The sequence below is a fragment of the Narcine bancroftii genome, chromosome 3, assembly GCF_036971445.1.
Source record: "Narcine bancroftii isolate sNarBan1 chromosome 3, sNarBan1.hap1, whole genome shotgun sequence".
Taxonomy (NCBI): domain Eukaryota; kingdom Metazoa; phylum Chordata; class Chondrichthyes; order Torpediniformes; family Narcinidae; genus Narcine; species Narcine bancroftii.
Window position 1 is genome coordinate 11,998,930 of NC_091471.1, and position 15,551 is coordinate 12,014,480.

General features: G+C 47.8%; 1 protein-coding gene across 1 annotated transcript in view; it reads right to left on the reverse strand.

Annotated features, from left to right (window-relative positions):
* LOC138756974 (dedicator of cytokinesis protein 2-like) overlaps positions 1-15,551 on the reverse strand; it is a 1,510,503-nt gene that overhangs the window by 279,932 nt on the left and 1,215,020 nt on the right. The window contains 4 exon segments of the mRNA XM_069923500.1: positions 4,257-4,315; positions 7,442-7,461; positions 7,464-7,544; positions 9,197-9,275. Of these exon segments, the coding sequence (XP_069779601.1) occupies positions 4,257-4,315; positions 7,442-7,461; positions 7,464-7,544; positions 9,197-9,275 (239 nt within the window).

Here is a 15,551-nt window from a genome sequence, read left to right on the forward strand (position 1 = left end):
TGATGCCATCCAGATGGGGAGGGCCAAGATGGAATATTAGGTGTTACTCTACTATTTTACAGGTGGCCTTGCTTTGGCAGGTCATGAGGCCATGGACAGACATGTCAGCATGGGAGACTGGCACAATAGGTTGGGAGTTCCCTGTCACTGATGCCGACAGTGAAGGTGAGAAGGTTGAGTGGAAAGGTCAGCAGGTGGGAGAAGGATGGAGATGGTGACAAGAGGCTGGGAGGTGATCGGTGGAGGCAAAAAACAAGGGTGGCAGATGATGGAATCCAACACAAAAGGAAGGTGAAGGGTGGAACCAAATAAGAGAGTGATGATGGGTGGATATAGGGAGGGTGTGGGGGAGCCTAATGGCATGGGGAATTGGTAGAGGGGGTGGGGGGTGGGGGGTGGGGGGTGGGGGGTGGGGGGTGGGGGTTGGGGAGCATTAAGAATGGGGGATGGGAAGGGGAAACAGTATGAGGAAGTCAAAATGGCTGGCAAGAATTCCCTTTCCTTGTGTTCAAATTTATGATAATCTGACTGATCACATACAACCTGACAAAACAGAGTTCTCCACACAATGGTGCACACACACAATACACAGCACATAATAATCACAAATTAGCATAAAGATATAATATTTAAAAATACATACAAATATTTTAGGATGTTATCTCAGTTACAGGTTCATCAATCTCACAGCCTGTGGGAAGAAGCTATTTCCCAGCTTGGCTGCCCTGATTTTGATGTTCCTCTACCTCCTTCCTGACAGTAGTAGGATACATAGACTGGGTGATGGATGGAAAGGGCCCTCAATAGTTCTTTAAAACCCTATTTAAGCAACGCTCCTGTTGGTGAGCACTGCTGTGTGAAGAATTCAGACACAAAGTTTGCAGACTGTCATCAGGCTTTAATCACCTTAAATAAGTACACATACAAGGTCTTGATTGCTACCTGGCTCCATGTGCCTGACTGACTCCCAAAGGGGGGTGGGGCCGGACCGAGTCTTTATACGGGCCGGTAATTGATAGCCAGCAGGTGAGGCCAGCCTCCCAGGTTGCCTACCTGCAGGTACAGTGGTTGCGCCCTGCAGTAGGCTGGTAGGAGTGCGTAACGTAGGAGATAGGAGCAGGAGTAGGTCATTCGACCCTTCGAGTCTGCTCCGCCATTCAACGAGATCATGGCTGATCTTAAAGTTCAGTACCCCGTCCCCACCTTCTCTCCGTAACCTTTAATACAGCCAGTGGAGTGGTTGTATTCTTTCTTCTTTCTTCTTTGGCTTGGCTTCGCGGACGAAGATTTATGGAGGGGGTAAATGTCCACGTCAGCTGCAGGCTCGTTTGTGGCTGACAAGTCCGATGCGGGACAGGCAGACACGGTTGCAACGGTTGCAGGTGAAATGCCATCATTTTAGGAAAGGGAGACCCCAGTGGTCTTCTCGGCTGTTTCGATGAAATTGTTACATTGGCAATATTGTCCTCTGAGATCTCAGAGTTTATCCATTTCAACCCTCTTGCGCCACCCTACCTTTGGTCAATCTGCCATTCAAAAGCAATGGTTTCCTCCCTGAGTGAAATGCTAAAGTATGCGGATGCTGTGATTGTAGTAAAAACACCCTGAAATGCCCTCCCTGAATGGTTCCATCTCTCCACCTCTTTCAAGAAACTCCAGATCAGAGTAGGTCACTTATAAATCATATGAATGGGATAATTGTTAAATTTTGCTGGATATTGCAAATGTGCAATGATTTGTTAAAAAGATGCCTAAAGTGCAGGTTAGCATTGGGTGGGAACTTTCAAAAAGAGTCATGGAAACAGGCCACTCAGCCCTTTGAGTCAATAACGACCATCAAGCAACATTGACATAGATCCAACACTAATCTTATATTGAGTTTAACAAGAAAGTCTGCAGACTTCACGACTGAAGTTAAATGCACAAAAAATGCTGGAAAAACTCAGCAGGCCCTGCAGCTCTCCTTATGCAGCAAGTGGATGCAATCAACATTCACGCCTGAGCTGTTCAACAAGGTATGAGCAAAGAGCAAGGCAGGTGACTGAATAAAATGGATGGAGAGGGGCAGGAACGCAGGCCCACAGGTAAGAGGTGGATATGGCTGAGAGAAAGCAGCATTTCACCTGTGAATCCTCAGGGGTCATCTACTGCATCCAGTGCTTCCGTTGTGGCCTCCTCTACATTGGAGAGACTGGCTGTAGACTGGGAGATCGTTTCGTTGAGCACCTCGGCTCTGTCCGCCGTAATAGTGTGGACCTCCCAGTGGCCACCCATTTCAACTCCACACTATATTCCCATGCCGTCATGTCTATCCATGGCCTCATGCGACACCAAGACCACCCACAAATTGGAGGAACAACACCTAATATTCTCTCTGAGCAATCTCCAACCAGTTTCCTTCTTTGGTTTCTGTTAGCCCCTTCCCTCTCCCCCTCTGCCTCCCTCTCCCCCTCTGCCTCCCTCTCCCCCTCTGCCTCCCTCTCCCCCTCTGCCTCCCTCTCCCCCTCTGCCTCCCTCTCCCCCTCTGCCTCCCTCTCCCCCTCTGCCTCCCTCTCCCCCTCTGCCTCCCTCTCCCCCTCTGCCTCCCTCTCCCCCTCTGCCTCCCTCTCCCCCTCTGCCTCCCTCTCCCCCTCTGCCTCCCTCTCCCCCTCTGCCTCCCTCTCCCCCTCTGCCTCCCTCTCCCCCTCTGCCTCCCTCTCCCCCTCTGCCTCCCTCTCCCCCTCTGCCTCCCTCTCCCCCTCTGCCTCCCTCTCCCCCTCTGCCTCCCTCTCCCCCTCTGCCTCCCTCTCCCCCTCTGCCTCCCTCTCCCCCTCTGCCTCCCTCTCCCCCTCTGCCTCCCTCTCCCCCTCTGCCTCCCTCTCCCCCTCTGCCTCCCTCTCCCCCTCTGCCTCCCTCTCCCCCTCTGCCTCCCTCTCCCCCTCTGCCTCCCTCTCCCCCTCTGCCTCCCTCTCCCCCTCTGCCTCCCTCTCCCCCTCTGCCTCCCTCTCCCCCTCTGCCTCCCTCTCCCCCTCTGCCTCCCTCTCCCCCTCTGCCTCCCTCTCCCCCTCTGCCTCCCTCTCCCCCTCTGCCTCCCTCTCCCCCTCTGCCTCCCTCTCCCCCTCTGCCTCCCTCTCCCCCTCTGCCTCCCTCTCCCCCTCTGCCTCCCTCTCCCCCTCTGCCTCCCTCTCCCCCTCTGCCTCCCTCTCCCCCTCTGCCTCCCTCTCCCCCTCTGCCTCCCTCTCCCCCTCTGCCTCCCTCTCCCCCTCTGCCTCCCTCTCCCCCTCTGCCTCCCTCTCCCCCTCTGCCTCCCTCTCCCCCTCTGCCTCCCTCTCCCCCTCTGCCTCCCTCTCCCCCTCTCCCTTCCTCCCCCCCTCTCCCTTCCTCCCCCCCTCTCCCTTCCTCCCCCCCTCTCCCTTCCTCCCCCTCTCTCCCTTCCTCCCCCTCTCTCCCTTCCTCCCCCTCTCTCCCTTCCTCCCTCTCTCTCTCTCCCTTACTCTCTCTCTCCTCCTCTCCCCCTCTCCCCCTCCCTCCCTCGCTCTCTCTCTCTCTCTTGTTTCCTCCAGCTCCAAACTCCCTTTAACTATTTCCATATTATTATCTCTATGCTCACTTCAGGAGTATTTGTTGCAACAGCCATTAGGTTGCTGAAGTGTCTGTATCACCCAAATCACACCACTACAATAAGACCACCAAAGATCTCACTGTACTGCAGACATAACACACTTCAGAACAAACCCCACCAGCCAACTGTGACTATTAATTGTTTCTTTTATACTTCTTATCTTTCTTTTTTAAAAATCTTTGTGCCTTCTTAATTAACTTTAATTTGCGTTAGAGTGTTTTACACTTAATTTAAATTTAGAGATACCAGCATGGTATTAGGCAATTCACGAGACTGCACAACCCAAATACACCCATCTGACTAAATTAACCTTCCCCCAACCCCCCCCCCCCCCCACACCCCGGATGTCTTTGGAACGCAGGGGGAACTGGAGCACCTGGAGGAGACCCAAGCGGACACGGGGAGAACATACAAACTCCACACAGACAGCACCAGATTTGAACCCGGGTCGCTGGACCTGTATACTGGTATTGCGTTGACTGCGGAACCAACCCTGCCTCCCCAGTTAAGATGCAGCAAATAGGAATTTCGCTGCAATTGTACACAGTACCCATGTGCATGACCATAAACTCTCTTGCTCATTCTCACTATCAGATGGAGGGTCTGCAGGGAGATCAGAAAAGAAAGAACAAAAGCAAAAAAGCCCCAGCCTTACCAAGGTTGTACCACATTTCACGGATCGCTGCTCCAATAACACCTCTCATATCTCCATACCTGCCAAAAGAAGGAAGACATCAGTCAGTCACTGTGCTTGACCTAGCACCTATCATAAGGACATAAGAAACAGGAGCAGGAGTTGGCCATCTGACCTGTCCAGCCTGCTGGCATTCATTTCGAGAGGAATGGAAGATAAGAGCAGGGAGGTGATGCTGAGGCTTTATAAGGCACCGGTGAGACCTCGCTTGGAGTAATATGAGCAGTTTTCTCATTAAAGAGAGGATGGGCTGATGTTGGAGAGGGTTCAAAGGAGGTTCACTGGGATGATTCAGGGAATGAAAGGGTTATTATATGAGGAGCAGAAGTACAAATATACATTTAGCAGGGCAAACCGTGTACTTTACATCGTACAGATCATGATACATAACCAACGTTTTGGAGCCCTTCATCGAGGTATGGAAAACTTCGAGGAGTGTTTGATGCCTCTTGGCCTGTGATCTTTGGAATACAAGACAATGAAGGGGAGAAATCTGATGGCACATTTTTAACGTTGAGAGGCATGGACAGCGTAGATGTACAAAGGTGGTTTCGCATGGTGGGAGAATCTAGGACAAGAGGGAACAACTTCAGGATTGAAGAGTCTGGGACAGAGGTGCTGGGGAATTTCCTTTGGCCAGAGTTTGGCAAATCTGTGGAATCTGTTGCCACAGGCAGTTGTGGAGGGCAGGTCGATTGGTGTATTTATGGCAGAGTTTAATAAGTTCTGATATCAAAGGGAGAAGGCCGGGCAGTGGGAAAATGGATCAGCTCATGATTGAATGGCAGGGCAGACTCTCTGGGCTGAATAGACTATTTCTCCTCCTACTGTATGTCTTATGGTCGATACGATCATGGCCATGGATCCAGCTCCACTTACCTGCCTTTTTCTCAGAACCCTTTGTTGGCCAGAAATATATTCAAAACAGTGAACTGGAGTGAGCTGAGGACAGTGGAAGCCGAGAAATAAAATGCCTTCTTCTTTGCCATGTGCTTGAAGGAATGGAGGCAGACACCTTGGGAGACTGTTCTTACAAATGGCATTTTGTGAAATGGTCAGACTCAGGCCCAGGACAAAGGAATGTGCTCAGATTGCTAGCAATGCAGGAAATAAGCCCTGGGCCAGAGGCAATGAAATGTGAGACAGTGATGGTCAGGTGACCCTCAGCCAATTAAATCAAACTGCACAGTTGTGTCGATAAGGAGGAGGATAAAAATGGAGAATTTGAGGGAAGGGGTTAGTGAAAACTCTGGGGACTAACCATCGTGGAAATGATTTGCCCCATGTCAGAAACATGGACATTTCATTGAGATAAAGAGAAGCACCTGGCCAGTGAAGACTCCTATTCCTAGAATTACCTTTCCTGTTATTTAATTGTTTAGAGCAATGGTTTTTAAACTGCGCCCCCCCCCCCCCCCCAAACTCACATTCCACTTTAAGTCATCCCTGTACCATCGGTGCTCTGTGATTAGTAAGGATTTACTTAAGGTGGGATGTGAGTGGGAAGGGAAGGTTGAGAAACCACTGGTCTAGACCCAATTGTTACTGAAATATTTTGCTTGAGAAAAATTGTCATTGCCTTTGGAGTTATGAAACCGTGCACATAACGAGTCAATTAGATGTAATTAAAGCAGTGGTTTTTCAAACATTTTCTTCCCATCCACGTACCTCCTTAAGCAATCCCTTACTAATCACAGAGCACTGATGGCCTAGGGATTACTGAAGGTGGAATGTGAGTTTAGTGGGGGGCGAGTTTTTAAACCACTGGTTTAGAGGGAAGGCCGAGAAACCTTAGTGTAGTGGTTCTCAACATTTTTTTTCTCCACTCACACCACCCTCAGTAATCCCTCACTAGCCAAAGGGCACCTTTGGCAATTTTTTGGCATGGGTGCTCTGTTGCTAGTAAGGGATTACTTACGGTGGTATGTGAGTGGGAAAATAAAGCTTGCACCACTAACTTAGAGGCTGTGAGAACTGACAGAAACCGCTAAGATTCTGAAGAACCCATCACCCTCTGGGCATACTCTCTTCTCCCTCCTCCCATTGGGAAGAAGGCCCAGGAGTGTGAAAGTGGACCCTAGCAGGCTTAAAGATAGTTTACCCTAGCAGGCTTAAAGATAGTTTTCCTCTCCAAACCCATCAGGCTCATGAATGAACCTCTGGAATTTGATAACACGGCAGCTGGGGAGGCAGGGAATTTGGAATGTGGAACAAGGAAATGGAAGACCAATTCTTCAAGAGGAAGATACACAGGAGCTTCTGGAAGTATGAAGGGTCTGAGCTCGGAGGTGGAATTGAGGCAAATTGTTATCAGTCGTGAGTTGGGTAAATTAATGGAGTTGAGATTGAGGGGCTAAATCCCAGGAGGTGACTCAGAGCTGCTGGATGCATTAGTGATTACCTCCATCATTCTGTATTGCACAGTTGGTTGGTTGACAGTTCTTTCCTTTGTTTACATGTTTACGCTGTGTACAGTTTTTTTTTTGCAAATTGTGCCTGGCCAGCAAAGAAAAGAATCTTAGGGTTGTATGTGATGAACTCTGGCAATAAATCTGAAAATCATTCTGCACACCCTGGATTTGGACGGTTGCTCATTCAACACATCTTTCCAAGGGGGAGGAAGAGAGAAGCCAGTGGATGATAGACCCATTAACATGACTTCAGTGGTGGGAAAATAATTAAAGAGGTTGTTTCTGCGTGTTTGGAGAGGAGTAACAGATGTCCTATGGTGGTCTCTGATACTCCCCATCGTTGGGTAGATTTAAGGTGGAGGTTGATAGGTTCTTGATCATCAAGGATGTCAAAGGCTGGGAAAGGTAGGAGAATGGGTTGAGATTCGAATACAGACTTGATGGACCAAATGGCCTAATTCTGCTCCATTTTCTTTCACTCTTGTGTTGAGGAATTGCCCAGGGAGCCTGGGCTTACAAAATGGAAATCACACTTGACCAATCATGAGCTCCCCACTTTTGTCCTCTGTCCACCGGCCAATGAAGACGAGCATGCCAAATGCCTTCTTCCCCTCCCTGAACACTGGAGCCCTCTCAGAAGTTTTAATGTTTCAATGGAATCACATTCTTCTAGACTCTGGGGGAAATCAAGGTTTTCTTCATCAACAGCAGAAGGTCCCCGGGGAAGTTTCTCACTTGCAGATGATGGCTGTTTCGTTTGGGCATTTGAGAAGTTCTCCAGCTGCAGAGACTCCTGAGTCAGGAAGGCCACGGCGAGGTGAAAGTAATTGTTCCAAAGCTGCAAGGGGGGAGAGAGACATATGAAATGTGGTCAGATTTACCGATCCAAGTAAACGTTGTGGTGTTTGGGTTAAATAATCCTCATGACCAGCGATGTTCCCCAATGCGTGGGCCTAGATATCACAGCTTCAGAGGCTGGCATTGGGATTACGGCATTTACCCTCTCCATCTCCCCCTCCCACCTTACTTCCTCGCAACCTGTCAGTCACACTTTTTTGCCAATGCATCTCCTTGGCAGTTGCTTTAACTGCGCAGGGCATGATAAACGGTCAAGCTGGGCTGACAGTCTCAAGTTGGAGGCTGATTATTGCTGAGGCAGTCGGGTAGCCAAGTTCAGCATCAAATGGTGGCCGTCCAGTCTGGGGTGTGCACTGCATGTACAGGAGGGGTGCAGAGTGTCGGGGCACCCAATTCACTACCATGCAGGTAAATAACTTGAGTATGAAAATAAACTTACTCATGCACGCACAGACACATCAGAGAAATGAACAATATATGCACACATAATATTCTTAGAAAAATCGCATGATTAAGAAACAAGACATGAAGCACGGCATGAGAATCATACTAGAGTACGCACAGCACCGAAACTGCACACTTAGATGCAGAAAAAAGCACAGGTATTATTCAACAATATAAAAGTACATACATTCACAAAACATGCACCTATTTAAAAATGAGTATCACATTGCCACATACAAACTCATACATTCCGGAAAATAAACACAACTACGTACTCATATAGATAAACACAGACCAGAACACATCAACACGGAGAGAGCGAGAGAGCGAGAGAGCGAAGAGGCGAGAGAGCGAGAGAGCGAGAGAGCGAGAGAGCGAGAGAGCGAGGAGAGCGAGAGAGCGAGAGAGACACATATGGATGCACACGGATAGACGCACACGCACGCACACACGGCTGTGGAGGTTAGGTTGCTGGGTGTATTGAAAGAGATTGATTAGCGATCTGAAAAGTCAGCATATCAAGGGTTATCAAGTGCGAGCAGTTCCTTTGGTCATTCAGCATTCTCACTCCCTGTGGGAGGAGCTGATCCTCAGGAGTATCAAAGCCAGCACCACCAGGCTGAGAAAACTATTTCGTCCCACGGGCCGTGAGAACGCCGAGCGATGAGAGGAACTGTTCACACTAACCCTCCGAGAATCAATATTTATTTATTTATTTTGTATAGATGAAATGCTTGCCCAGCATACATATTATTTGTCTGTATGTGTGTTATGTCTGGTTGTGTGTCTGCATGTTTTTGCACTGAGGACCGGAGAACGCTGCTTCGTTGGGTTGTACTTGTACAATCAGATGATGATAAACTTGGCTCGACTTATGGAGAGAAGGCAGGGGAGTGGGGCTGAGTGGGAGAAATCATCAGATCAGGACGAAATAGGGGAGAGGACTCGATGGGCTGAATCGTCTACTTCTGCTCTTATGTTTTTATTGTCTTATAAGTCAATACACATGCACGCACACACTTACACACAGGCGTGCACGGCAAACACACTCATACCCACCCACCCCCGCCCCCCACACACACCCCCCCACACAGCTAGGTTAAGGGTCTGTCAAGCATTAAGCAGCTAGGAGGGAGAGTGCCCACTTCTCGTCCCAGGTCAGAAGATATTTCTTCCCTCTGAACATACCTGCAGCTCAAAACTCATGCTGTTCAAAAAACATTTTGTTCAAGTTTCTGCGTACTGGTTAATAGCACGTAGGAAAACCCTGCAGAGGAGAACACAATCAGATGATTACAAGAGGCCATCCTGCACATTCACAGCATCAGCAAATCATTCAAGTGAATTGGAGTGTGGGGAATCAAAAAGAGAGATTAATGATTCATGTCGAGCCCACAAAAGCAATCAGAGGGGCCCATGGAGCACTGACCTTCTTTCTCAAAGGGATCTGGGTGACTCAGTCGAGGAGGTTATGCGTCTGTGTGGTCAGCCCCAACCACCCCGGCGCGATGTGTGGAGTACTGGGCAGGGCGGATCTATGGCCTTGGTGAGGGTACAGCTCAGAATCACCTGAACTAGAACTCTTGTATTATCCCACCAGGACCACCCATAAATTGGAGGGGCAGTACTTCATTTTACGTCTGGACACTCTCCAGCTGGATGGCATTAACACTGACCTCTGATTTCTGCTAACCTGATCTCCTTTTCCCCTCTCTTCCCTTCCCCCTGTCAGCTCTCCACCTTCTTCCTTCTCTATTCACCAGCCATCCCTCCTCTCCTTGCTGTATTCTCCCTCCCTCCTCCACCTATTATCTTTGCAACCACGTCTCCCCCTTACCCTTTTTCTTCAGACGCCTGCCAACATTTTTCCATCCCTTGATAAAGGGCTCAAGCCCAAAACGTCAGTTACGTAATTTTATCTTTGCTACACAAAGGACATTGTTTGACCTGCTGAGTTTTTCCAGCATTGTGCTTTCGCTTCAACCACGATATCTGCAGACTTTCACGTTTTACCCCATTCTTCCAAGTTCACTGATTGCAGGCAATTTCTTTTAACTCTGCACAGAATTTAACATGTATAAAGTTCACCAGGCTTTGGTGCTCAGAAGGTAAATGTTTACCACTCAGGAAGGTTCTTTGTAGGTTTGCAGAGAGAGATTTGTTGTTCCAAGATTTCCACAATTGAGGTACCACCATTAGTCACCTCAATGTCTCGCTGATGAAACTTGCCCCAACGGGGTTCTCTTTCTTTCAGGCTACTACAGGGTTCCTTTCTGTTCCACTTCTTCCAAGAGAAACATCAGACAGATAGCATTTCCAGCCATCCGCCACTCTGGAGTTTCTGTTTCAGTCCCAACAAACTTCTCCTGGCTGACACTGTTTCACCTGTCTCTGGATCAGTGGTGCAGGTCCCTCGATGACTGTAACTGAGCCATACGCTGCCGTACTTGCAATTCTCCCTCATGATTACTGAGTCAAGGGGGAGTCAGGGACTTATAATTTAACATAAACCAGCTTAGCATCTTGATTTGTATGAAGCATGAAGGGCCTGTTTCTGTGCAGTAAAGGCCACACAATGTGCTTTCACGGACTCTTGCCCGTTGTTAAATGCGCTGAACTCTTGTTTTCCTACTCAGGATGATCATGGCTTTGTTTGAACATCGATGCTGATCTCATCGCTGAATGCCAAACCTGCACATTACACCATCACGTGACCCAGATGAATTCGCTTGTACACAAAGCTAACATGGGGTGAAACATAGATGCCTGCAGGTGCTGTGATTGTAATAAAAAACACACACAGTAAATGTTGGAGAAACTCAGGCAGTCTCGCTGCGTCCATGAGAGGTAAAGATATATCGCTGACATTTCGGTCCCGAGCTCTCCTTCACGGTATAAGCAAAAAGCATACAGATGTCTCAGTAAAGACTGAGGGAGAATGGTCTCCTTTCCTCTAGTTCTGTCTCTCCCTTTCTCTTCTCTTTTCCTCAATGTACACAACTCCTCATTAGTCAGGACGGCACAGCAGCAGCTACATTTTCTAAGGTGGTCGAGGGCAAGGCCACAGGCCCCCATCTAGGCAAGACTTTGCAGGAGCACAGTTGAAAGTGTCCTGTCTGCCTGCATTATTGTGCGGTGTGGTAGCTGCAAAGCATCGGAAGTCAATACAGAGGATCGCCAGCAAAAGCACAGAAACAATGGAGGAACTCAGCTGGTTTTGCAGTGTCCATAGCAGGTAAAGATATATCACTGTAATTTCGGGCCTGAGCCCTTCTTCAAGGGATAAGCAAAATGCAGACAAGCATCTCAATAAAGACTGAGAATGCTCTCCTTTCCATGAGTTCTCTCTCTTTCCCCTTTTCCCTGAGCCAAAATCAATTCTCAGCTTTCTTCTTATTATATCCAGTTAATACCTTTTGGTCTGGACTTCTCCCCCTCAATTTTGCTTAGAACATGAAGAAGGGCTCAGGCCCAAAATGTCGGCGTTATATCTTTACCTCCTAGGGACACTAGAAGACTCCAGCTTTTTAACGTGGGTTTTTACTACAATTGCAGCGTCTGCAGACTTTGGGCTTCACTCCTCATCTGAATGCACCACCATGTAATACGGTTGAATTAATTTGTACACAAGGCTGACATGACATGCTTATTTTATGTCACCCCAAGTTCATTAGTCGATCGGGTGACATTCATTAAACTCCTACACAGCGTGGGCACCAGAAACACCCCTCAGTCTGGTGATATCATAGATCTCTCAGGGAAGATGAGGAACATTTCACAAGAGAAGGAATCTATGAGAACCGAAGTGGAAAAATATCCTCCCAGTTGAACAGGCATTGGTCAGGTTGGTACTGCAGTGGTTAAACCACCCAGCATGAGTGGAGAGAGGGTGCTGAAGGCAAGAGGGACTCCTGAAGGGTCTCGAGCGTTGAAAGCCTGCTGATCATATCGGAGGTTTGGGCCTGAAGCCCAGGTGGCAGACGGATCGACCAGGAGTCTATGCGGCTGCAGTGGGTGCAGGAGCACTGGAGGTGAATCCACGGACACTCAGTGACTCAGAAAGGACTCTCTTTTGTTTCTCATACTGCAAGCGGTGCCAGGTAATATTAACGGCGACTCATTGTCTACATTACAGCAGGCAGCAACTAAAGTGCAATAGATCATGTGCACTACATTTTTAATGTATTGTTATGTGACAATAAAAGGAACCTTGAACCTTACCTAACAAACCAGAAACAAGTTTGTCTCACTGTGGCAGTCAGGAATGTCAAATAATTTCATTAAATAAATTAAATGAATTATATTAATTAAATTTTGTGGAGTAGGTTTACATAGATCGACCGACCTGTGCTATGCTGTAATATTCTATGTTCTATGAAAATACAGTATTTCAAATTGAAAAGGAGGCACCCATTCCCGAAAGATCACTGATGGGAGGAAATCTATGAAGCCTACTGGACATGAGACACTATATTTCTCTCTGCACGCCTGCTGGCTGACCTGCTGTGTTTTTCTAGCCTCTGATGGTTTTCAGTATCTGCCATGTTTTGATTTTCCACAGATCATATGGCCCACGAGTCCACCCCGCCATTCCATTCTGACTGATTTACTTTCCCTTTCATCTCCATTCTCTTGCCTTCTCCCCATAACCCTTGATTGCTGTTCTGATCAAGAACACATCTTCCTGTTTAAATATCCCATGAATTCACCAATACAACCACCGGACTGTCTGTGACTGCCTACTGCAGGGAGGTAACCTGGGGGGCTGGCTCCACCTACTCCCTGTTGATCACCGGCTCAATATAATGGCTCACGCTGCCCCTTGTGTAAAGCACATGGAGCCAGAAGAGATACTGAACCTTGTGTGCAAGTTTTAAGCTAATTAACGACAGCCTTTGTCGTCTGAGCTGGTTTTTTCTCACAGCATTGCATCACACCCTATCCTTCTCAAGGATTAATAGGATTGATAATAAATGCTGGGATTGCCAGTGATACACACACTATTAAAATGGATGGCAATAATGAGCACCTCAATGCTGTGTGCTCAGCCCGCTCCTGTTCATGCTACTGAACCGCGACTGCATGGCCAGGTCCAGCTCCGAAAGCATCATCAAGTTTGCAAATGATACAATAGCCACAACATGATGAGTCGGACTACAGGGAAGAGGTGGAAATATGGTGCAAGAGTAACATCCTGAGTCTCAACATGGACGAGATGAAGAAGGTGAATGTGCGCTTCAGGAACGACCACCCTCCACTTCACATCAATAGGTTTGTAGTGGAGAGAGTGGAGAACACCAAGTTTCTTGGTGTTCACTTAACTAGTGACCAATCGTGGATACACAAATTCTCTTGACTTGTCAGGAAGGCGCACTTCCTGAGAAGACTAAAATGGGCAAGGCTTTAGCACAGTGTGAGGTACGGTTGCTGCAGAGAAATGGCGGTCAATCCACAAGAGTGGCAGAGAAGATCACTGGAGTCTCCATACCCCCCCCATCCTCCCTTCCCTCCCCCAGAATCACTGTCCAAAGAGAGTGCCCAAAATCACTGAGGACTCCTTCCAGCCACGCACAGGTCTTTGCAGCTGCTCCCATCGAGAAAGAAATACAGAAGTATCTGAACCAGCATCACAAGGCTTCTTCCTACGGGCAGTGAGAATGCTGAACGACCAAAGGAGCTGTTCACACTGACCCTCCGAGACTCTCATGTTCATGAAACAATGTTTTTTTTTAATATACAGATGAATACGTGTCCTGCATATGTATTGCTTGCCTGAATGTGGGTTTTGCACTGAGGTCCAGAGAACATGGTTATGTCGGATTATACGAGTGGAATCAGATGACAATAAATTTGACTTGAGTTTGTTGTCATTACAGAAGTCCAATGTAAAAATGCACAAGAAGTCTTACTCATTGCAGCCACAAATAGATAAATAAATATGCATATTTCAAATAGCACCGACAAATCATTTGGTGAAATAATTGTTTTTAAAAAAACATCATCCCCTCTCTCTGCCCCCACTTTCTTGAATTGGAGTTTGAAAGGATGGGGGAGAAATATTGTGGAAACGTACAAAATTATGAAAGGGATAGATAAGATGGAAGCAGAGAGGTTGTTTACACTGGCTGATGAGACCACAGCAAGGGGTCATAGCCTCAAGATTCATTATATTTAGACACACAAGCCATTTCAGCCCACGAGTCTATTCCACCCAATTTACACCCAATTAATCTACACCCGTTATGTTTCAAATGGTGGGTGGAAACCGGAGCCACCTCCCCCCCCACCGGGGAAAACCCACACAGACACGGGGAGAACGTACAATCTCCTTACAGACAGCGTGGGATTCGAACCCCGGTCCCAATCGCTGGGGCTGTAGAGGCGTTGCGCTCACCGCTACACCAACCATGCTGCCCCCCAAAGATATGGAACGCGTCACGAATTTGCATGCCATCCTCATGGAGTAGATTTAAGATGACTGCTCCTCCCAGAGAGTAGTGAATTCGTGGAATTCATTGCCCAATATGAAGCAGTCAAGGCAGCCTCAATAAATTAATTTAAGCTGGACAGACTTTTAAAGAAAAGGGTTTTGGGAATCAGGCATGGAAGTGGAGCTGAGTCCATGCCAGATCAGCTATGATCTTATTGAATGGGAGAGCAAGCTCAACAGGCCAGATGGTCAACTCCCATTCCTCTTTCCGATGTTCTTATGTGTACCATCAATATGATACACTGCAGTAACACACTAAAGTTTCTTTGACCTCCCAAGTCCTCGATTATCTTGAAAGACAAGAAAGAAGATTGACAAAACACTAATTGTTGCATGTTCCCTTCCAACTCATGTTGCAAAGGGATCAAGACCCACTGGGAGAATGGGCCAAAAAATGGCAGATGGAGTTTAATGCAGATAAGTGTGAGATTATGCATTTTAGAAGGGCAAACCAAGGTAAATGGTAGGGCGCTGAGGAGTGGAGTGCAGAGGAGCAGAGAAATCTGGGAATACGGGTACATTGTTCCCTGAAGGTGGTGTCACAGGTGGACAGGGTTGTAATGAAAGCTTTTGGCATCTTGGCCTTTATACAGCTTCTGGCCTCAGAAACCCATGCTGCCCAATACCAACCCTGTATGTTTTGGAGGGTGGGAGGAAACCGGAGCAACCGGGGAAAACCAACACAGGTCATGGGAAGAATATATAAACTCCTTACAGACAGTGCTGGATTCGAATCCAGGTTTGCTGCCTCTGTAATAGGGCTGCGCTAACCACAACATTAACTGTGCTACCCATATGTTATTAGATGGAGCATTAGAGCACAGAACATGCCCATCATTTATTCTGACCAAAATACCATTCTGACCTGGTCCCATTTGAATGCATTTAGACCATACCAGTCTAAAAGCTTCCTGTCCATATGTCTGTCAAAATGTCTTTTGAACATAAAAAATAGGAGCAGGAGTCGGCCATCCGGCCCATCGAGCCTGTTCTGCCATTCAATAAGATCATGGCTGATCTGATCATTGATTCAACTCCACCCACCTACCTTTT